Source organism: Petaurus breviceps, unplaced genomic scaffold, assembly GCF_028583685.1.
Source record: "Petaurus breviceps papuanus isolate PSGF00001 unplaced genomic scaffold, PetGlider_PUasm1.0 90762, whole genome shotgun sequence".
In the NCBI taxonomy this organism is placed as follows: domain Eukaryota; kingdom Metazoa; phylum Chordata; class Mammalia; order Diprotodontia; family Petauridae; genus Petaurus; species Petaurus breviceps.
This window is the reverse complement of record NW_027187339.1, coordinates 8958303-8981894: the sequence shown is the minus strand read 5'-3', so window position 1 is coordinate 8981894 and position 23592 is coordinate 8958303. Positions and strand designations below refer to the sequence as shown.

The 23592-nt window shown below is 38.0% G+C and overlaps 2 protein-coding genes and 1 long non-coding RNA gene across 6 annotated transcripts in view; 1 reads left to right on the top strand and 2 right to left on the bottom strand.

Annotated features, from left to right (window-relative positions):
* Positions 1-3039, bottom strand: part of CSGALNACT2 (chondroitin sulfate N-acetylgalactosaminyltransferase 2) — a 47053-nt gene extending 44014 nt beyond the window's left edge. For 2 of the 4 annotated variants that reach the window (XM_069068368.1, XM_069068369.1), the window contains exons 1-3: positions 2891-3039; positions 2196-2324; positions 1937-2087 (exon numbers count right to left, since the gene is read on the bottom strand). The gene's annotated coding sequence lies outside the window, so the exon portion shown is untranslated. The remainder of the gene's footprint in view (positions 1-1936; positions 2088-2195; positions 2325-2890) is intronic. The other 2 variants (XM_069068366.1, XM_069068370.1) reach the window with 1 other exon arrangement.
* Positions 3040-3398: 359 nt separating this feature from the next.
* Positions 3399-17173, top strand: LOC138146449 (uncharacterized). Its single transcript, XR_011164484.1, has 3 exons — positions 3399-3748; positions 10070-10148; positions 17045-17173. It is a non-coding gene; the product is annotated as an uncharacterized lncRNA (long non-coding RNA).
* Positions 11759-23592, bottom strand: part of RET (ret proto-oncogene) — a 163481-nt gene continuing 151647 nt past the window's right edge. Inside the window, 3 exon segments of the mRNA XM_069068365.1 lie at positions 11759-20249; positions 20252-20365; positions 21911-22058. Of these exon segments, the coding sequence (XP_068924466.1) occupies positions 20215-20249; positions 20252-20365; positions 21911-22058 (297 nt within the window). The 3' untranslated portion in view covers positions 11759-20214.

The window sequence follows — 23592 nt, the reverse complement described above, 5'->3', positions numbered from 1 at the left end:
GCAGTGCCTGGAACATAGGAGATATTTAATAAATGCTTGCTCCCTTCCCCATTTTTAGACTAGCTGTCCCCACAGAGGGAACAAGGCCCTAAGGGAATTGCAGCCTGAACAAAGGAGGGTTATCAAGATGGATTATACATTCCATCATCCCTATCATAGCCAATATAGGGGCTTAACTCAACCCTAAGTACAATTGCTCTTATTCCTGAAGACTTAAAATTCTGTTCCTGCCCTATACTGTGTAACCTCTCCCCAACTTCCTCTCCCTCTTTTAAGCAGGGAGATTATGCCCCTCAGGATAGGTATAACCTAACCACCACCCAGGGACCCAAAACACCAGTTCCACAAGTACCATCAAGAAACCATCACCCACCCATCCCTACTCTCCTCCCTCCAGATCACTATATAGCAACTGCAACAGATTCTCTGCTTCAAGGACAAGCTCTGAGTTCTGGGCACTGACTGATAAGAGCCCTGTCCTTCCCTCTTTATGTTTTAGGTGTGACAGCCAGAGTCTCATAGGATGAACAGGCATGAAAAGATTGTGATCTACATCTCAGACTTCAGTAGTTTTCTTTCTCCACAACTCAAACTTTTTCCAAACTTTCCTGTTTCTGTCAAGGGCACCACCAACCTTTCTTTTATCCAAGTTTGCAATATCGAATTATCCTCAGCTCCTCAACTCTCTCTCACCCCAAATATATATTCAGTTCCCATATCTTGTCATTTCTAGTTCTATATCTTTTCCTCCCTACACATAGCCAGCACATCAGTTCAGGCCCTCATCACCTTACACCCGGATTCAATATTGAAATGGTGTCCTAATAATTGTATGTTATGGCAATACAGGTATGTGAGATGGGTGCGTTTGTGTATGTGTATGTGTGTATGTGTATGTATGTATGCAGATAGTGACCCTAAACAAGTCACTTAAACCTGTTTGCCTCAGGTTCCTCACCTATACAATGAGGTGGAGAAGGAAATGGCAAACTAGTCCTGTATCTCTATGAAGAAAATCCCAAATGGGTTCACAAAGAGTCAGACATGGCTGAAAAATGACTCAACAACAACAAAAATATTATATACACATACACACATACTGGGGATGCAAACTCAATTCTTTTTTTAACTAAGAGAGGTATACAATTCAAAGTTTGGAGATTCCAGTTTTATAAAACTTTGAGCTAGGAATGAATTAGGAAGCAATACCGTGCTTATTTATTGTTGTCAACATTCTCTTAAGCCACAAATAAACAGAGGAAAGCAGCCCTCAGAAAGACCTTCAAGTCACAGTCCACTATTTTAATTAAACAGAACTAAAATAAAGTACAAAATAAATGATTGAGATTAGCATACTTTCATACACACCCTCACATTTTACTTTATGTTGAAAAATAAATTTTCCTTTTTACATTCTGGATGACTAAAAATGGAATTCATTTTGGTACACAAGAAGTAAGACAGTCACTGTAACAGTTCTCAGAAAGTTAAAGTGCACATTGCACAATTCTTCTAAATTTGGACTGTAATAATCAATATAAGATCAAACTTTAAAATACAGAGAGGTGCTTAAGATATTACTAAGTTAAAAAAAAAGCAGGTTTCCAATTTCTACCCTAATCTTGTCATGAATACAAGATGCTCTATCACCACCTAAATTTAAACAGCTTACTTCACAAGAAGGATTTGTGATTTTCTAGACAGGTAACAACAACAACAAAATAACGTTTGCAATAGCAATTTAAGGTTTTTAAAGTTCTTTTTTTATCACAACAACCTAATGAGGAAAGGAAAGAATCAAGAGATGATGTGGAATAAGAAAACACAAGATTTGGTTAACTGAATGGATTATCCCCATTTTAAAGAAAAAGGAAACTCTGGCAGAGATGTGTTAGATAATGGCCCAGATCACAGCTCACTCTACTATGCTACTTACCAGCCTCCAGCAATCCATAGTCTCTCAAAAGACTTACTGAAGGATCTTCAATACTTGCTGAGGCCATCCTGCAGTAAGTCATCCTGGTGATGAACTGCTAAACGACATTGCTAGGGGATCCTCCAAAGACAGACATTCCATCAACCAGGAGCTACAGTCAGGGCAAGCGTACCAGCTTTAGGAGGACCAATTAGCCACTATCGGTCTCCCGAGAAACCAGGGTCCCCTCTACACCAATCAGAAAGAGGCTCGGACCTACCAGCCTCACTTTGGAGAATCGGGGTCTCTTCCAGAACAAGAAGGGTTGATTAGGACTTTGGAGTAGGTCTTAATCCTGGATCAAAAGTCGTCTGTTCTCTCCCCCTAATTTCGACAAATGTCTTCAAGTCTTTTAAAAAAAAAAAAAAAGGTAAGGGAGGAAGCCTCCAAACTCTGAAATAAGCTATTTTAAACTCACTGTTCAGGTACAGTTTCTGGGTTTGGATCGTTTAGAAAAGAATACATTGTATTCAACGAATAGCAAAATGTTGTTCATAGTAGTTACAGTTTATCACCGACTAACTTGCAAAGTGGCAAAGGGAGAGTGTGGGGAGGAAAGCCCGGAGATAGGAAAGAAACACTAACACTCAAGCAAAAACCACTCCTCTGCTGGCAGCCCTGCGGCGCTCCAGACACCCTGCCCAGCCCTCCTCCAAGGAGCTCTTTCGAAATGACTCCGCAGCAGGGTGGGCGCTGGGGGTTTTAATGAGTGAGAGAGAGCCAAAATGAATGCTTTTCTAGTGCAAAAGTAAAATAAAGTAAGTCTGGAAGAGGGGCAGAGGCGGAGCCCGGGCACGCACGCCCCTAGCAGGGGCTCCGCAGCTTCGGGGCAGCCGCGCTCCCGGCGCCCGCCCGCAGTACGTGCAGAGCCGGGAGCAGGGCTGTCAGCCCGCAGGAGCGGAGCGCGGTACTCACCCCAGGCGGCCGAGAGGGAGGAGGGCGAGGACATGCCCCGAGGCCGAGCCCCGGAGCCTGCGGGCGGGCGGAGGAGCGCCTCGGAGCCGGCGGCTGCGGCTGCTGCTGCTCTTGCTGCAGAGCCCCCGCCGCGGGGCCGGAGGCACCACTTCCTCCGCCGCCGCCTCCTCCTCCTCCCCCCTCTCCTCGCGCCACCCCCAGCCTCGGCCGCCTCGCCTCCCGGAATAACGGCCACTTCCTGTGTGCGCGAGGAAATGAGGCCGCCGCGCGCCCGCTGCCACCGCCCGGGCCCTGCGTCCTGCGCGCGCCGCCTCCTCCCCCACGCCTACGCCAGCACCGCGGGGAGCCGGGGAGCCAGCCCCCGAGCCCGGCTCGAGAACGAGGCGAGGAGCCCCGCCGCGCCCACACTCCGCTCCCTCCTCCCCCCCCCCGTCAACTGCCCAGTAAGGGGAGGGAAGGGGAGGGGCGGGGCGGGGCGAGAAGGGTGGTGGGGAGGAGGGGAGGAGAGAAGTGGGGAGGGAAGAAAGTAAGAAAGACAGAAGAAGAGAGAGAGATGAAAGAGAGTAAGGAGAAAGAAGGAGGAAGTGGGAGAGAACGAAAAAGAGAGGAAAAAGAATAGAAAAAGGGGGAGCGGGACAGGAAAGGGATAGAGATGAGAGAGACTGAAAAGAGGGAGAGAGAAGAAAGGAGCGAGAAAGGAAATGAAACAGGAGAAAGAGGGAGGGGTCTTGTAGTACCGGGGAGGGGAGGGAGGAGGCCAAGGTAGGAGAGCCAGACCGACAAAGACAGAGAGAAGGCTTGCACCTCCTGTCCTAATACTTGGCAGCCCACTCACCACCCCCAACTTCACCAAGGATGGTAAGACCGGTGGTATGAAGGGAAAAGTTGGTCATTCGTTAGCTAGATTTATCTCCTCATGGTGGTATATGCACACACATGTTATTCTATGTCATCTATCGCCCTGTCTACCTGTATGTCTATTTTTTTTTCTGTGTGGAGATCTCTCTCCCTCCCTCCCCCACCCTCTCTCTGTCTCTGTCTCTCTCCTTCTCCCCCCCTCTGTCTATCTATCTCTCCCTCTTTCTGTCTCTCTCCCTCTCCCCCCCTCCCTCTCCCTCCCTCCCTCTCTCTCTCCCTCTCTCTCCCTCTCCATATATGCTTATTTCTATCTAATCAGTTGCCCTTTGGGCTCTTTTCTACAGATTCTGTTTCCCCTGCCCACTGAACTTGTATCTGGTCCTGTAATTTTGCCAGGCAGGATTTGAGGAGTTGCTTCCTCAAAAGACCATTTAAATCCTGCCAATCCTTGGGGGCCTAGCTCAAGTTCCTGTCAATTGGACCAAATCCACCCAACTTGTGGGTGTCTGTAACCAAACAGTGAAGGCTAGAGACAGAAGAATCAGAACATGAACAGAAGTTTAATTTAGGAGTGAGGAAAATGATGTATGCATGTGGAAGTCCCCCCTCCTAAGAAGGAGAACTTATACTGGACTAAAGGCACCAGGCCATAATCATTTTTTAGGTTGTGTCAAGCTGTCTGAGGTCAAATTTGAACTCAAATCTTCCTTACTCCAGAACAGTGCTGACTCTAGGCCAGCCAGTGCTCTATCCACTATGCCACCTAGCTGCTCCTTTAGTCTCTGAAAATTAGACTGGTTTTTAATGTATTTAGCACAGGACTTGTTATTAGGAAGACCTAGGTTCAAATCTCACTTTAGACACTAATTGTGTTGTCCTGGGATAGTCACTTGACTTTTGGGGATCTCCAAAGAAATGAAGGTGTTGGACTTGATACCTTCAAGGATTCATCCAGTTCTAAATCTATGATCATCTGCTTTGAGAGATCCTTTCAAGAGCAAAAGGTTTCTTGCTACCTAGTCCTGAAAGTCAGTGGATTTCTAAAGCCTCTTCACTGTCTTACAAAGGGCTGAGTCCATCAGAAAGTAGGAAGTGTAAATGATCAGACCTGAAAATGTCTTAAATGGTTCTAAAACTTTTAAGTGGATGGTATTCATCTTATATCACTTTTCTGGTTTTGTTTTTAAGTTCCTATCAATTATAGGATTTTTAATGGGGTAATAAAATTCTCTATAGTCTATAGACTATAGTCACTGGGCAAAGGATCATAGATCCCAAAGTAAGACGAAGCCCATGAACAAGGCACAAGGTCAAGAAGTAATACCCTTCTTGTGATAAAAGCCAATAGGAATCCACGCATCATTATTTCACTATATGCAGGAAATCCAAGAAGAAACTTCCTGCAGTGATTTGGAGAATGTTTACTAATGAGTTTATGAAGGTTTCCCTACATGTCATTAGGAAATAGCCAAACTCTAATCAATGAAAAATTATCTTCAATTATAAATGCAAATCAAATTGAAATCAAAAAGAGTAAAAAGAGAAATTGTGCAATGACCAGTCCAAGCAGAAAGATTGTATTTCTCATAGAGGCTATGAAAAGGAGAATGGGAATGCACATTTAGTGCCCATCAAATTCCTGTGCTTAGAATTAGATACCACCCTGCAGGTACTCTACACTCCAGCCAAGCTGGACTATTCTGTGCCCCTAGAACAGTATTCCATTCTGTCATTCACACTGTTCCCTGTAATTATAATGCCCATCTCCCCTATGAAATTACTGTAAAAACCCTACCCATACCTTAAAACTCAAGTCAAATGTTACCCTTTTCAGGAAGATTACTGAAACCTGCAGTTAATTCCTCTAAGACCTCCCATACAACATTTTTGTTACTCTCTAATGCACTTCAGGATTATTGAGTATTAAAACCATGTTGTTCCTATCCTCCTGTAAGCTCCTTGAGGATAAAAACTGTTTCTTCCCCTTAAGGGCAGGGATTGTATAACTTGTACATAGTAGGGCCTTAATAACTGTCATGTTTGGTCTTTGTTGTAATTCATCAGGTTCCCTTAGCTTGATAGAAATGTTCCTTAGTAAGAGTCAATTCCCTTTGCCCTAATTCTGTGTTCTCCAAGTAACCTTCTAATCTAAGATTTGGTCTCCTTAGTGGAGCTTATCAATCAAGATGGAGAGCTGCTTATCGAGGTCCTGGTCAGGTGTGTGTGTGTGTGTGTGTGTGGTCTGAATGAATAAATGTCAGTCTCTACCTGACATGATTCAACTGTCTAAAGTTTGATCACCCCCTGCTGAATTGATAAAATATATTTTCTGAATCTGTAAAGCTGAGGAACAAACTCAGAAGCATGGTGACCTCATGGAGGTACAGCATTATCTGAAAGAGCTAATCTATCAACGGAATTCATTGGGGCGTTGAAACCTGCTCTCTCAGGAAAAACGGTAAATGGGGAAGAGCGGGGAGAGAAGATTGGGGGAATACTAGCTAAAGGTTTAGAGAAGTTATTTTCTTTAGGAAGGTGAAACAAAAGAGCACAATATTTCCTAACATATGTATATACATATGTTTATATACATGTATATAAATTTAAGTTGCATTTTACATAAAAGAAACACATCAGTCATAACACATCCATCAACAAATCCACTGAACTCTAGTAGAAAAAAGTCATAGGGTTGGTCCCACTGCACACTGTTATCAAATCTAATTCTTCCTACAATTCCTATTAAAAAAATTCTCTTCTAGCCAGTGCTTGCCAGCAATGAACACTTTACTCATTCATAGATCAGTAAGCCATGACCTGCCCTGAGGGCAAGTAATCTACACAAAAATAAAGGACAAATCCAAACTTTGCTCTAATACCTCTCTCATTCATCCATGTGAAACTGTTAGATTAACTGCCCTTTTTTGCTTCTTGGGTCATTGGTTAATTATAATTTAATAAGAACTGTAAGACTAATTTTCATCTAGTAGAAGTCAAATGAGATAAGATCTCTCCATTGAACCAAATCTAAGCAGTTACACTGCTTTAATTTTTAAGGATTAAAAAAATCTAACTTCTTACTATACTACATAGAATTTCAGCCTTATAAAAATATTTTTTATTTCCCTTCTGTTTTGAAGCTTCTAGCTTTTTTTTTTTTAACCAATTAACCTCTGCAGTAGCCTGGATTTCTTTGCTTTTACTATTACCCATTTTTTCCTTTCACTCCCTTCCTTCCTTACCACAAACTGTCACATGCCAAATGCCTTTTTACTTAAGTAACATGACATGAAATCAGAGCACCAAGGCTACTTTTCTTTCCTTTAGACTAGCAATATCTAAAGCTGTCATAAAACTCACTATTTAATCATTTTATATCTTGTTAACTTTTCCCATTATTAAAATATACACATGCTATTTGTATGTCTGTGTTAATATATACATATTCAATGTGTAACAACTTAACAGGACAACATGCTATTTGCTTAAAATTTGTATCTGGGAAAGAAGAAAATATGCAAATCCAGTGGTGTAGCAGTCACTGAGTTTAACTTCATACTATTTATGTGGCCACAACTTATTACTTCCCTATACTTCGTTTTCTTCATCTTTCAAATAGGAAGGGGGAGCTATTTGGGCCTCAGTTTAATTATTTATAAAATGAGAGTCTTGGACTAGATCATCTTTCAAGTATCTTCCCCACGCTAAACTTTACAGTCCTGTGAGCTCATGTTATAGATCAAAAAATATCTTTCTTAGAGAAATCAATTACCTAAACAGGTATCCCTTTTAAATTGTTAAATTGCATCAAGAAATGTCACTTTTCCTTTGGAAGAGAACAATTATAACTCTTCTTTATGTAGGGTCATTTCTACATAGGTTATAGAAAAGCAACAATGTTGTGAGAACACATAGCCTGGATGAGTTAAAAATGGGAAATCTTATCCAAAGATAAATACAGTGTAGCCACAAATCGGCTTGGCTAGTACAAATGTAAGGGGCATCTTGCCTAGTTCTTATTCTACACTTCAATTCAATCTGGCATCCTCACTAGTTGGTTTTTAAGGCTAATTCTACCCTCCAGTAAAGCTTGGTTCCTTCACACACTGTCCTAGGCTGGCATCTAGGATTAATTTTACCATGTGGGCATTATTGGCCTCTGACATTTTCCCCTTTAACCTGCCAAGTTAAAAACCACTCAATCAAATATAAGCACAGAATATTTTTCTTCCTATTCAAAACTGTTCCTTTCTTCCCCCTTACCCAGTTCTATTAACTAAGTTCTGGTTTTGGATGTGCAGAATCTCAAGAGGGTTCCTTGAATAGTCTGATTGCTCGTGTTCCTCAACAAATACCTTTGTTCTTCACTGACAATACCTCTATAGTATACTCCCTCATTCTCAGGCTTTCCCCAGCTCTGTGATTCTAAACCCTGACTGTCATTGTTTAATTTCAAGTGCCTATTCCTTCCCACTCCCTGTGATCACTTTCAATCCTACCTCTCCTCATGTCTCCAGATCTAACTGCCCCTTCCACTACTCTCTAGAATGTTTCCTCCATAATTAACAAACTTCTTTTAAGTCTTTTGTCTTTCACTGAGCCCTGGCTCCCTTCTGATCACACTGCATTCTGAGCCACACCTTCTAGTCAGGGCTTTACTTTTGCTCAGACTGTGATTCACTGCTCATGATGGGGATTTAGAATACTGGCCTCCTATTGTCACTTCCAAATTCTCCCCTGACTATCATCCAACAGTCATGTAGGTTGTAAGTACCTCTTTGTGCCAGGCACTATGCAAGGCACTTGGGGTACAATTACAAAGAATGAAACCATTCCATAATTTCTCCTCCTGCAAGGCAAATTCAGTCCAAACTTACCCAATCAAGACGGTAGTCAACACAGTCAAGATCTGATAAACAAACAAGATCCTTGACAATATTCTCCTTCCTTCCTCAATGAGTTCAGTGCCTAGTGCATGGTCTTGGCTCCACTACAAATTCTGACATTACTAACATATATAGTGATACTAGCTTTCACATACCATAACTTCCTAGTTCCTCAATCTATTCATTTCCAATGGCATATTCATTTACTTTGAGGCAGCTAGGTGGCACAGTGGATAAAACACAAGCCCCAGAGTCAGGAGGATCTGAATTCAAAACTGACCTCAGACACTTACTAGTGTGTGACTCTAGGCAAGTCATTTAACCCTATTTGCCTCGGTTTCCTCACCTGTAAAACCTGGAGAAGGAAATAGCAAACCACTCCAGTATCTTTGCCAAGAAAACCCAAAATGGGGTCACTGAGTCAGATATGACTAAACAACATTCTTCTAATTTACCTCAGCTACCCACAAAGATATTCATATCTTCCATCTCGTCATCACCTACAAGTGTTTCACTTCAACATTCATGAACACCAAAATTCTTTTATCTGATTATAATCTTTTATCATCCTTATCCTCATTCTCTATCCCTAACCCTGTTTTTCATTATAACCATGACCTTTGGCCCCTCCAGCCAAATTTTTTTACCAATTCCTGACCAGGCTACTCTCCTCCTTTCTCTATCTTGACCCTTGGGGAATCACTTCAACTGTATACCATCTTCTACTCTTGAGTCCATTGTCCTCTACTCTATCATGGATCCTACCTTGTCAGACCTCAACCTTGGGTTACTCTCACCATGGACCTCCTTCATGCCTGCTCATGTGTTGCTGGATGGAGCTGTAGAAAAACACAGAATCCTAAAAGGGAGCCTAAAAGGGAGTTCTGGCTTGGGAAGGGGTAGATGTGGGGATCAAATAGATTGTGTCAGCTAAATGACATGCAATTACTTTTTGTTTTTTGGATTTTGTTCTATATTCATCAATCTAATTAAACTGTTTACATTATAACCTTGAGTTAAGATGGATAATTGAAGTTGCATAGGGAAGGTCAGAAAAGGGGTGTGACCATGCCAGAGACTAAATGGGTCCTATTCCTTGATGAGAATCTAAAATGTAAAAATGACACAATGATAGGGGTGAGGGTGGAGAGGAAGGCAAAAAATGCTTGTTGATTAATAATCAAATCCCTGGGAATCTTGACTATTTACAAGATCCAGCCTACTGTTCATAATTATACTTGTTATAAGGAATATAAAAACACCATAAACATGTATTAATAAGCTAATTTTCACCCACATTAGAAGGGTTTTTATCACAGGGAGGGTTTTTCATAATTGAATCACAGTCGTGTTTGTAACTCCCTTTACAAAAGGTTTTATCAAAGGATGCCTTTAAATAGTAGTTCTTTCCTTGCATCTAATGATTTTGTTGCAGTTAGTGGCCAATAAATCGGTGTACCGAGGAACTAAAGAAAAGCTGGCCAGATGAAGATCAATAAAACATGAAGAAAAAGGTATCTGAGATCAATTTAAGATCTAACTTATAGAAGTCTTATGTAACTTGTAGAATTCACTTTTTCAGGAAGGTATCTAGTGTTTAAAGTATATCTGTTAGGTGGTGTATATAAGATCATGAAATATACACTGGAATGAATGCTGGATTCTCAATCCTACTAGAAGGCATACACATGCATACATACATATATACATATATGTGTGTGTATGTTCTTGGAGGAATAGAAGGGAGAGGGTTTTGACACTTTCCAACAAACTGTAATTTCTATTATTATGCCACGTGTCTGTGTGTTTATGTGCACATGTGCACATATATATGTGTGTGCATACATGTGTATTATAGCAAGGTAGTGGAAATTATGTTTTGTTGGAAAATGCCAAAATTCTCTCCCTTCTCTTCCTCCAAGAATGAGAATATTACTAAGAGTTACATTTAGATTTCAAATATCAACCTTGCAATTTCTTCTTCTTTCCTCTTCCCCTCTCTCCTCTTTCGTTCTCACATTTTGTGGAAGTTAATGTGATAAAATGATATCATTACCACTGAACATTCATTTTGTGATAATTTTAGATTCCTTAGAAATTTTAAAAAAAACTTGTAATTACTGAGAGGTGGAGACAATAGCATTTATTAAAAAGAGGAAAGGATAACTGTAGGAACCCTTCAGTGAGTATTCACATTTATAATCAGTTACATAAAGATATAACTTTTTCTCCCTTGTAAAACAGAGAACTGGCTTGTCTGGGGAAATAAAAACTTTGAAACCAATTTTGAATTCAAAATTTGCATTTTTCCTATATTCCTTTTTTGGGTATATAATCCCTATGGGACCTATGTACAGGAAAATGAAACCAACTACAACTATGAAATTTGAAGAGCCTATATTTGGGAAACATTCTGTATTCCTAAGTCCATGTAGAATTTTTCATTCATTCAATAAGCATATAGTTAAAGACTTGGGCTAGGTTTTAATTGCTTAGAACTGCTCGTGGACAAATGGCTGCTCACAATCATAGACTATTAGAACTGGAAAGTGGTAATTTAAGCCAAGCCCCTGATTTCACCAATGAGAAAACTTGAGACTAAAGAATTGATACGATTTTCCCCAGGATGTAATTAGTTGGTGGTAGAGCTGAGTTCAGAAATCATTAGAGACAACTAAAGATAAGTAAGTAGGCAAAGATACAAAAGCCAGCCTCTGACCTCTTTCAGGAAGCTCTGATGCTTTCCTAAAGCCATGATGGAGAATCAAATATGGGAGTGCATTTGTAAACTAATAAAACATAGTTCCACTTGTCAAGATAATAGAATGAAGACTTTCTCTTCCCACCCTTAGCTAGCAAAGCAAAATAAGCTAGTTATGATTATCTACCATAGTTTTATATATTTCAAACCTTCCCCAGGAGAAAGAAAAATTGGGTGGGAGATATGTATGTCAGTTGCTAGAAACAAGACTCAAGAACATGAATACCTTGCTCTATCCTCAACAACTGAATATATCTAAATTCAGGTTTAGAAAAATGTTTAAATGCATGGGCAGAATTTATTTTTAAAATATTTGATAAAATAAGCTGTGGTATTATGTATCATATCTGAAAAAATGAGTCCTTTTTCTGAGTAGTCTTGTCATTTTAACATATTGGTATATTTATTGCATATTTAATATTGCATTGGCTACATCAGCAGAAAAATCTTTATGAAAAACTGCAAAAATGTACAATATACAGGAAACTTTTTACACAGTTGATAATACTGTTTCTTTTGTATGACATAATTTGATTTTTTTCAACAGCAGGAAAGCAAAGTCAAGGCAAATAGTTATTATTCTAGCATACTGTTAAGAACCAAACATAGAACTATGTACAATTCATATATGTGTATATACATACATATATATACACATACGTATCTACACACATACATATTATTTCTCTCATGGTATATCTATTGCATTTCGGCTAGACAACCTTCAGAATTAATTTACAAAATTATATTTGGTATTTTGGTGGTTAAAAAGAGATTTAACAAAGGAGTAAACATTAGAGAGTATTTGCTAATCAAGTTTTCTTAACCATGCCAGGTTTAATCTTAGGATTAACAATTTTTCTTAAAATGATCCATATTTTTATTAACAGCTGTTTTTATTTTCACCCATCTTTTTTCATGATCCTGATGACAGGCAAGAAATTATGGGGTCTAGTTTCATTTCGCTGTACTGTACCGTACAAATTTAAATACACCATAAATATTAGAAAACTGAGTTGAAATGTACATATATAGGACTGTTACTGAACATTTTTACAGCAGCTTTTTATTAGAATGTTCAGAACGCCTCTTTATAATGGAATTGTTGAAAAGTCATAGCTAAATACATTAGAAAATTAACCACTTTTAAAAAGTATAAGCTGGCTTGTTAAATTACTCTGATGAAAAGAAAATGAGACCTCTGTTGTTACTCGGTTGTTCAATCATGTCCAATTCTTCATGACCTTAGTCCATTGGGTTTTCTTGGCAAAGGTACCAGAGTGGTTTGCCATTTCCTTCTCCAGCATGTCCCTATTTTACAGATGAGTATCTCAGACAATTAGGGGCTAAGGTGACTTACCCAGAGTCATACGGTTAGTGTCTGAACCTAAGTTTGAACTCAGGTCTGCCTGAATCCAGGTCCAGCGTTCTGCCCCCTGCACCACCTCGCTGCCCCTAAAAGAACCCTACTATTACTTAAATTATTTATCCCATTATTTTTAAAAGCTATTTTATATCAATTTTGTGTATAATTTTTATTAAAGAAACTCTCAAATAACATTTAATCTGCATTGCTGGCAAGAAAAACCACATCAATGAAATAATGGATTCTTGAAGCATTCACTCACAGCTAAACAAAGATGGTTGACCAAAAAATCTACATGAACAGTAAACAGATAGCTTTATGTTCTAAAAGTCTTCCCCTTGTTTGAAGACCCATTGTCATTTAACTTAAAGGTCAATCTTGATTTTGCATTACACTTCACTAGTCAAAAAAAAGTAATCTCTAAATTAAAGGAACTATATGAAGATTTAATGGTTAAACTGAAGAAAAAAATCTCTTTGGGCAAGTCTTTCTTAGTGTCTCTATTTCCATAATACAGACATAGAGGATTCCCTAGTTTCTGGCTCAGGAAGTTAGTGCTTTATAACCCTTGAATCAAACCAGTGACATAATATAAATTTTTTAAAAAGTTAAATTGACTTTATTGGACAGATTGTTTCTCTTAAAATGAAGTTTACACCATTATAAACCAATAGGAATACTGAAGTTGTATGAGAGAGTAGCTATAATTCCCCCAAAGGATGACTCCTCCCCACTGCCTAGCAGAGTCAGTTTCTTCTTCTTCCTTTCTTTTTCTGAGGTGTAAATTTATCAGATGAAAACCATGAAATTCAATGTTGAAGCAGGACCTAAGTGCTGTATCTTTATGGCAGAATGAAGAGATTTCAACCTCAGGTCCTAGGAAATGGTACTTGTTTTATTGAAATTATTTGGTTTACAGTAATAACCTCTTAAAAGTTTTATAGTACTTGCCTGTTATGCTTTTCTAAATTGTTTTAACAAGCTCTGCAATGAAAATGAAATGGCAATAACAATTCTTTGTTTAGAATGAAAGTATGGAGTAGTATAAGGCATGCTTGAAGGCTGATTATAGAAGAGCTGGGTTTGGACACTGACTATTTGTTACATGTATAATCACAGAGAAGTCACTAAATCTTTCTGAGCGGGTTTCCTTCTCTGCTAACTGAGGGGAACAGTACTTGGACCATCTCATGACATGCTCTGAGGAAAATATTTGGTAAACCTTAAAGAGGTGTATACATGTGAACCTCAACCTGGGATCTATGAATATAAAAAAATTGAATATATTTCGCTAGAATTGTTTTCCTTTGTAATCCCCATGTATTTTATTTTATGCATTTAAAAACATTATTTGTAGAAAAGGTCCATTACCTTCACTAGACTGCCAAAGGGGTCCATGCCATATATGCCATATACAATGAGGTTAAGAACCTTGGACTTGGTGTAACCTTCCAAGAACATCTGATCCCATTCCCTCAAGGTTGTACATTTCACAAGGTCACACAACAGCACCAAGACTAGAATCCATCTCTAGTATACCACCTAGCTGCCCCAAGATCTCTATTTATTAAATAAGGGGTCAAGAAACAATTACCCTTTCTTCTGGCCCATACTTGTCACTGTCCTTTGGAGCATAGAGTTTAATCCAAACTATCTCCTGAGTGCATGGGGTTTGCATGGCTCTTCTTCTAGAAATTTATTTCTGACAATAGCATGCACTGATTATAGCAGCTTGGACTTGAGAAGTGAAGAGATACATCTTTGGAGGGAAGGTTCAAGTTTGATATTCCTGTGTATTCTGAAAAGAAATTGTTTTACTTTGAAAACAGGAAAATTGAGGGCAGAGACATTTGTCTAGCACGGTTACTTTATGCTGTACATACTTTACTGCATTTCATTTTACAGTTGAGAAACACAAGGTTCATTTCTAATTTTCTGGCTGTTGACTCTTGGGTATTAAATAATGTTGGTAATTGTTATAACTCCCTGAAAAAGTCATGTTTCTTTCACTTCTCACAGCTCAGAATATTATTTTACAAACCTAAGTCTCTGCAATTAGTCCAACTCAATTTTTTTTCTTTCTCCTTTTAATTAATTGTTCTCAGTAATTCCTTTTCTGGGTATGAATAAAAGCTGTCAAACCCTTGGAATGGCCTCATACTCCAGTGCTTGGCAATTCTAAAGAGATTTACACGTGCAAGGAGCTTTATAGACATTGATAATACAATATATTTAATCTGTTCTTCATGGGTCTTAAGATCTTGACCCCTAGAGGAGCCAAATCTTGGCTTGGCACTGGGTAGCTGCTACTAGAGATCTGCCAGTCAGCATTCTTCCCTTTATGAATGCAAAAAAGCCAGGCTCGTTTCTCTAGGACTCCAAGACTTTGCAGTACAAGGAGGTTCCTTACACTACAAAGGAGGATGTAAAGAGAGAGAAGAGGAATAAAAATCCATCCTGAAACGAGTGGGGAGCGAAAGGGAGGTTAGATGTCAATTCATTCACTGAATGCAAAAGTTAACTGCACAAAGACATAGGAAGGCCAGAGATGTGGTAATCATCCTACTAGTCAAGATTCACTACCCCTACTTACTGTGGTAATTGCCCATTAGGATAAATACTAAATTTTGGATACATGACTGGTACCTACCTTATGTGAAATGAAATAAAGAAAAAACTAGGAGGGTACTACTTTTGATTCCTCCCAGAAAATGTCAAATTTACAGAATTTTCCAACTTCTAATACTTAGTAATGAATCTGAAGATTATTTTATGCTACAAATATTCTCCACTGTTCAGTATCTCACAAAGTAAACATAATCAGCAAAGCCAAGGTGGTGTTTAAATATGGCACAATGCCACCAAAGTATAGCCTAGTCTTATCTGTATACAGTGTTAGTATGTATACAGTTTTATCTGTATGTTATTGCTTATAGATATGATAAAGGGAAAAAAACGGACACCTAAAACAAACTTTAATATTTTTATTCAAAAGTTGGCATATGCAATTTTGATGTATACTGTGTTTGAGCCTTCCCCACCTTCTTATCACCTGAGAAATTATAAAACTCCCCTTCCATAGCTCACCTGCTGTAGTATCTTACTAAACTGAATGATCAATCTATCTGGAAATAGGTAGATGTGCAGCCTAATCTTATAGAGATCATCTCCTAAAATCATATCTTGATATCTAGTGTTGCTGTTATAGCATCATGATGTGGTAACTTGCCTTCTTTTAAATGGGACTTTTCATGCATCATGTCAAATGTAGCTTAGACAGTTTTTAAAGCTAATTTCCTATACTTAACGTACCAGGTAACTTTCTTTAATGTTACTGCTGCTTGACAGAGTATTTTGAAAAAATCATAATGCTAATATTAACCACTAGATTTCCCCTGAGAATTTTCAGAACTTGTTGCATTAACACCAACAAATAAAGCTTATTAATACAGCAGAGTCAAAGATAACTGCTTTTTCCTCTTAAATAGTCCAGACTTTTTAGAAAAAAAAATTTAGAACTCAGCTACAGAAAATGGCAGTTTATCTCTGTTAACAAATCTAACTTTGACTTCTTCTTAATACACCATCCAGTTATGATAATCTAGAGAAGTGAGGCAGACCTACGTGGGTCAGAGAAAATAACTCTAATCCATTTTCACAAAAAGGAAACTGAAACAAACATTTTTGAAGTTGTTTTTTTTTTATATCATTGAAGTGTATTTGTTCCACTAGAGAATTATTAAGTGAAGGATAAGGGAAAAGTGGTACCAGTTTCAAGTTCAATATATTTTAGTATGCATTGGCATTTATTTTCCCTCTTAGGACTATGGGCAATAAGAATACATGTACATACAGGCTCATTGACATATTATGTGATTGTATGCATTCATGCTTGTTGGATGTGTAGTAACAAGTTAATTTTTTTCCCCTTGGGTTAATAGTGGTTTGAAGTTGTACTACAAGTAGCCAGTTTTCTAGACTTATTTTCACACTCCCCAAAGTAGATTTTTTTACCCTACATATGACTCAAAGGATATGAAGCAATAATTTTTTTGTTTAAAGTGAGTCAAGTTTACTTAGACGGGGGAAATTTATGCATTTCCTTCTAACATTTTTTTGAGATAATACGTTTGCCCAAACTCTGCTGCCCTTAGGTAATTCTTGCTAATAGCTCTGGATCACCTGCTGGTTTCTGAGTTTCAGAGGGAAGTCAATTTGGGGGTTTGCAGGACCTATAATCTCCTGGAAGAATCTGTTCTAAAATTCAGTATTTACATCCACAGGTTTCTGTTAATTCTTTAAAGGACTCTTCAAGTTGATTTTACCTGGTGAACTCTGCAATATATGAGTTTAGGAATTTTCAAAAATCAAAGGGAACTAACAAACCAATGATATCCAAGATCCCTGTATCTTGCATCTGGGGTCTCGAATGGAAGAGAAAGCAGGTAACAAACTGACATCAGGTAACTGACATCAGGAGCAGCTAGAGGGGAGACACACTGATAACCCCTACTTAAGTTGCCTTATTTTTCATGTGTACTTTGGAGATGAGATATAAACAAAAAGACATTCCACACATACACGAGCTGATTGATAGTACACAACTTCTCATGTTTTCAACTGATTCTTCTCAATGTCATTTATTGCTGAGAAGTTAATGAAGAGCTGATAGAAAGTCATTTCCAATTCATGATCACCAGGTAGGGAGATATGAAATGTCAGCATTTAATAGTCAAGCTTTACTGACACTTAAGGTTGAAATCTCAACCTGGCCCTTGAGACCTTTTGTGTTTATATGTCATATATTGTACATGTCTTTCTAATACCATCTCACCTCCCACCCTGCAAAACAAACACAAAAAACCCCACCACTTCGATTTGCTCCTAAAATGAGTAAATATGAAGCAGATGACAACTGCTCTCTTTATTCCCCCAAGGGAGAGAGGGGCTAAAAAGTGGTCAGCTGAATGTCTGATAATTATGAAGGTTTTAAATAAAGAACTATACATGAAAATGTGTTGTTTTTTTTTACATACAACAAAATTCTTCTAAAAATGTTTTTCTTTGGCTGGCTAAATTATGTGTCAAGATGTCAGTTGTGATATGTATTCAAATGATTTTTATAACTAAAAAGTTTCTTGTTAAGTCTCCATTCTGAATTCTATTATGGTTGTGTAAACTTTGCACTCCTAAGGTTTCATAACTTAAAATGTGATGTTTCAAACTATGAATGTATAAAAAAAGGAAGTTTTCAATTTTTTATGGTACATGATTTTTATTTAAATGACTGAAATTGGTTAACCTTCACCTTGATTGCAAAAACAAAAACAAAATCATCATAGTATAATTGCCTTCAGTAATGAGAGTTTAAGTATCTTTTTTTAAATAACTGAAATTGTTACTCAGTACCTGGTAAGTTCTTCTGTGCATATGTATATATAAATCATGACCAATATGACTGGCAAATCCTAGTATTTTCCCAGCTGAGGAACAGAAATCAGGCGATGCATGAAGCCAGAGATAACAACATCCATCAACCAGTACATTCTGAAAATCCTTCTCTTTCTTCCTTTGATAGGGGCTGATCAACTTACTACAGTAATTCACCTTTACTGTGGAAGCACTTTTACTATTTAGAGAGTCTATCCTTAATTTTTCTATTTGATAAAGCTATCATAAAACATAGAAAAAGCAAACATTTAGCCACAACAGCTACTTGAAAGAGAACTATCACAGTATACCTCCAAAATGTCATAAACTCAAGACTGTAACATCTTGAGTCAGATTTTCATTCCTCTCCTGTGTACTTCAAGAGTGTGAGAATACATACATACATATATGTATATATACATACACATTTCACCAATGTACACAACACTAGCTCTCAAACCAAAAAGCCAAAATAGTGCTGCTTTTTTGATTTTTTATAAAATACAGTATTCTTATGAAAACTATTTTAAATCCTATCACAGTGCTTGAAATCTAAAGACCAGGCAGTGTTTTGGCAACCTGACTCTCCTTTATGAAATGATAGATATGAACATACTGGTAACATATGGTGCTGACAACAAAATGATACCCACAGAGACAAGTCATAAACTACAACACATGAGCCATGTTTTGAATAAATATGACTATTCAGGAACACTGAATTATATAAGTTGCTTTGTGAGTTCAAATACTTTTAAGAGAACAAAAACTCTTGCTACAGCAGCTTTAAATTACAAAATACAAGAAAAAAAATAGTCCATCCATGTACCTTTTCATGGAAGCTCTATGAGAGCCAAAACATTCTCTGAACTCTATTGAAACTGTATCATCTCCTGTTCCAAGTTGTAGCAACCCTTCTTCACCGTCAATGCTACTTCTAACATAACTAGCTAGAATGCCTCCTACATAAAGAAGCTGGTAATAGAACTGTTGGACAAACTGAACTGAACGTGAGTCTAAGCTACTCCTAACTTGCAAGATGAACAATTTACTCCAAGCTATGTTGATAATGACATTATGTACTGAAAGCATACGATGGGATTGGAAGCTGAGAAGGTCCCTTATGCAATCCAGAATCATTGAGATACATCTGGAACATATCCAGTTGAAAATACCCTGCATTTTCTACAGTGCTCATAGAAGGAATTACGATTATGGAAAAATGTTATAGTAGTAAGGTGGATGTAATGGGAAATCTGTTGTGGTTTTGTGGACACTCTTCACTTACATCAGTCTTTATATATAGCATATCTGGTATCAAACTTCTCTCCATTGTGCTAAAAGTTAGAATAGTTTTAAATCTGGTAAAAACAATTTTTTTTTTTTTTGCTAAGAAAAGATAACACCTTTGTAAAATAAATTTTCAGGATCTCAAATGTTGAGATAAATTTGTACTGAGATTTCCTGCTCTCACCCCATGACAGGGTTTCATTATAGCATCAAGCTTTTGCTAACTTTCTGATTTTCAAACAGGTACGATTAATTTGGAACAATATTCTTACGAACTTTATTTTGTGCTTCATGCTTTTCTTGTGTTGCCTTGTTTCACAGCAACCAAAAAAATATTTAGTGGTTCAGGTAAAACAATTACTGTGTACTAACACCCTCTTCTTTGAATTTTTTTGAAAAATTGTAAGCATGAAGTATTCATTCAGATACCAAACTGGACCTTTCTGCTGAGTGGGGGAGGGAGGAGTAAAAAACAAGAATTAATAAAATACTGGAACTAGAATTCTCATCCAGTTTGATATGTTTCCCAAGAGGGGGGAATCATCAGTTATCTTAAGTAAAGCCATTTAAGAAAGCAGTAAAAACAAACTACCAAAAATGAGTTTGCTGTTCTAAAATTAACGTTGGCTTAACCAGTTTAAATTGCACAAAGAACGAGCCAGTGGACTTTCCATTCTTTGCATGTTTCTTCCCCCTTGTGAGTCCATTACCTTTCACAAAGAAATTTTAACTATTAAACTTGTCCATTAATTTTGCCGCTGAGGGTGAAACCATCCAGTTAGCATATACACTATCATTTGCATATCTTGAAAACACAGAGTTAGTGCCATCGAATCTTGTGAGTGGGACAGGACTCTCCTCAGGCCAGTTCGGGTATGACATGCCTAAAAATGAAAACAGATAATTTTTTCTGCACTGAAGAACCAAAACTTCATGTGCAGACAGTAAGGCCCTTGGCAAAACTCCCTTTGTTGTCAAAACCAAACTTCTGACTTTTGCACCAAATATACAAATTATTCTAGGTCTACAGGCTTTTGAAACACAAATTACATTAATGGGCAAAATATCAAAAATTCTCTTGATAAAATGAACTCTGAAGTAACTACTGGCTTGGGCTTTTATAAGCTTCCCAGTATCAAAACTTATATTTTAATGGCAAAAAAAAAAGGAAAAGGAAAAACAGCATGATGCTGTCCCAAACAGGTCACTGCAACAAAAAAGGTTTTTTGTTTTGGGGCTTTTTTTTTCATTTGTTTGGGGGTTTTTTGGTGTGGAAAGTGCTTTAAGCTAAATCAAGCCTACTTAGCAGTCATCATGGAACTACCAAATACTTCTGCTCATTCCACGAGGGAAAAGGACCTTGGATGTCTTAAAAGAAGCATGCATGTATGCGAGATGCCGCATCTAGATTCTGCACTAAATCCAAAGTCACTTACAAACCACAGCTCCAACATGCTGAAAAAAAGGAAAATCCTCCGCAAAAAAAATTCCACTTTGAGGTGTTTTTTTTTAATCATAAATTTACAAGGCAAGAAAATAATCTTGAGAGAACCTCATCAGGAGGCAAAAAGTAGGAGTTTTGGCAAGAACCATATTTACTGTCCATCTCACCACCACAATATGCTAGAATATTCTTCTTTCAAAAAACCTGCTACAGCTTTTTATTATAGTACCATGAGGCTATGTAGGAACACAAAGGATGTGAAAACAGTGGACTGCTTTTACTTTCCAGAGTTGCCATCACTGCTTTATCTTTCTGAAGGCTCTAAGAACAGCACTCACTTTCTCCTGTTGTCTAGACAGGCCAAGTTAAGTTAAGGTCCCATCTCAAGTTAAGCACAGATCTCTGCCTATTAAGCTTCTCACTTGTATACAAGAGCAGAGATTGAAGCATTCATATTGTATGAGACAAGACTGTTCAAATATACTGGGCCCCATTCCCAAATTGAGCTAAATGTTTTTCTTTTTTTTTTTCAAAGTAAATGCTTCCCAAAATCCAGTTGATTTGCCCAAGCAGTTAAATTACAGGTACATTAATCTGATATAACAGATCCCATTATTCCACCCCATCCCCCAAAAAATGTATACTTTGATTTGTTAACCACGTTTAAAACCTCCCCTGAGAATACTTCCCTGATCTATTTTTCTCCTTTTATCATATCTATTTGGTAATTTTACTTATTTTCACATCCCTTTTTTAAACAGAGTTGCAAAATGCCTGAAATATAAACCTAATGCAAAGTTTAACATTTACAAACGAAAAAAACTTTCCAAGCAAACTTTGATTTCATTCAAACCAGAAACACTCTTTAAAGGGATACAGAGTGTGAGGACAGTGCAGAAGGAAAAAAATAAAATCAGGAGTGGTTGTATGTGTGCATATGTGTACATGTGTTGCTAGAATCTAGTAAATGCATGTGAAATTCTACCATAGAGTTTGTTTTCAATCCATGTGGAAGGGAGGGTTCGAGGGAGGGGAGCATTATTACAGTCCACGAGGGGTGTCTCCTCTTCTGAAAGGCCATCGTCATAAAGTAAGGAGTCAGATGGGGTAGAAGCTGCGAGATCCAAGTAGTCCTAGCAAAATGGAGGTATAAAAGAAAAGCTAGGTCACGATAAAGGGAACAATGGTAAGTGTAGCCTTTCCCAAAGGTATCAAGTAGAACAGTAAATGCTGTAACCATCTAGGATACTTTCTGCATGACCACCTTTACATGTACTTAAGTCACCAACATAAGAATGGGAAATTCTGTAGAATGCTTCATTTAAATCACTCATGTTTTACCAAGTGTTTTAAAACTAAGCATATAATGGTATTATATGTATGTGTGGATGTGTATATATATATATATACACACACATACATACACATACATATGTGTATATACACATCCATCCATCCACATATGTATGTGTATATATATATACTGTAAGTGTTTCCCAATAAGCATATAAAAGTATATAATAATAGGTATGTAAAGATTTGCCAGATATGTTTCATTTTCTTAGTTTTCCTTTAAAGAAACTAGTATTGCCTCAGTCACTTGACACACTAGCCATGTGACCTTGGGCCTCACTTGTGACCTCACTTAACCCCAAAAGCCCCTCCAAAAAGAAACAAAAGAAGAAGAAACTAGTATTACTACAATGCCCCACTGGTGTTTTAAAACTTTTAATAATCAAGAATCCTGGGGTGGCTAGGTGGCACAGTGAATAGAGCATCGGCCCTGGAGTCAGGAGGTCCTGAATTCAAATTCGGCCTCAGACACTTAACACAAAAATTAGCCATGTGACCTTGGGCAAGTCACTTAACCCCAAATGCCTTCCAAAAAGCAAAAAAAAAAAATCAAGAATCCTCTAAACCAACTCTTTCCCCATCAGAACGGGAGGTTCTTGAAAGAAAGAACTGATTTTCCCCCTTTCTTTATATTCCCAGTGCTTAGCACAGTGCCTGGCACTTGATAAATGCTTTTTGTTGACCAAGTACTGCGCCACTTCCGCTACGGATGGAGCTTTCCAAGGTCAGTGGAATGCAAGTTAAAAAAGTAGGTCCTAGAAATCCTGAAGATGGTTCAAGATGGTTTGTGTCTCTGTCAATTAAAGACCAGCCTTGCTAATTTCAGGGACCTTCATTACTAAAAGTTAGGCCAGTAGGAAACTTTTTGTTTTCTCAGACTGGATCTATCTTGTCCAGGATGGAAGTAAAACAGTTACTCATAGACCAGATCTTGATACTGATCAGATACTGATACTGATCAGAGAAGCTTTAGCTTGCTCTCTTTTTCTGAGCTGGGTCAATTTTCTCCTCCTTTAGGCAGTCTGGTGGCACTCTCCTCCAGGAAGACTTATCATATTAGTGCCAGACTTAGCATCGGAGACCTGATTGGTTTTAGCCCTAATGCAACTCAGGACTCTGGAATTCAAGTGACTCATCTGTCTCAGTCTCCCTAGTAAGAAGGGACTACAAGTATATGTAACCACACCTGACTGAGATTAATATATTTTAGATATTTCACATTTACTTAAGGCAAGAAGTAACAAAATACCTAAAGCTTGTTCTACCTTCTGCTATCACACCAAAACTGATTCAGTTAGGCTTTTGAGAATTTTC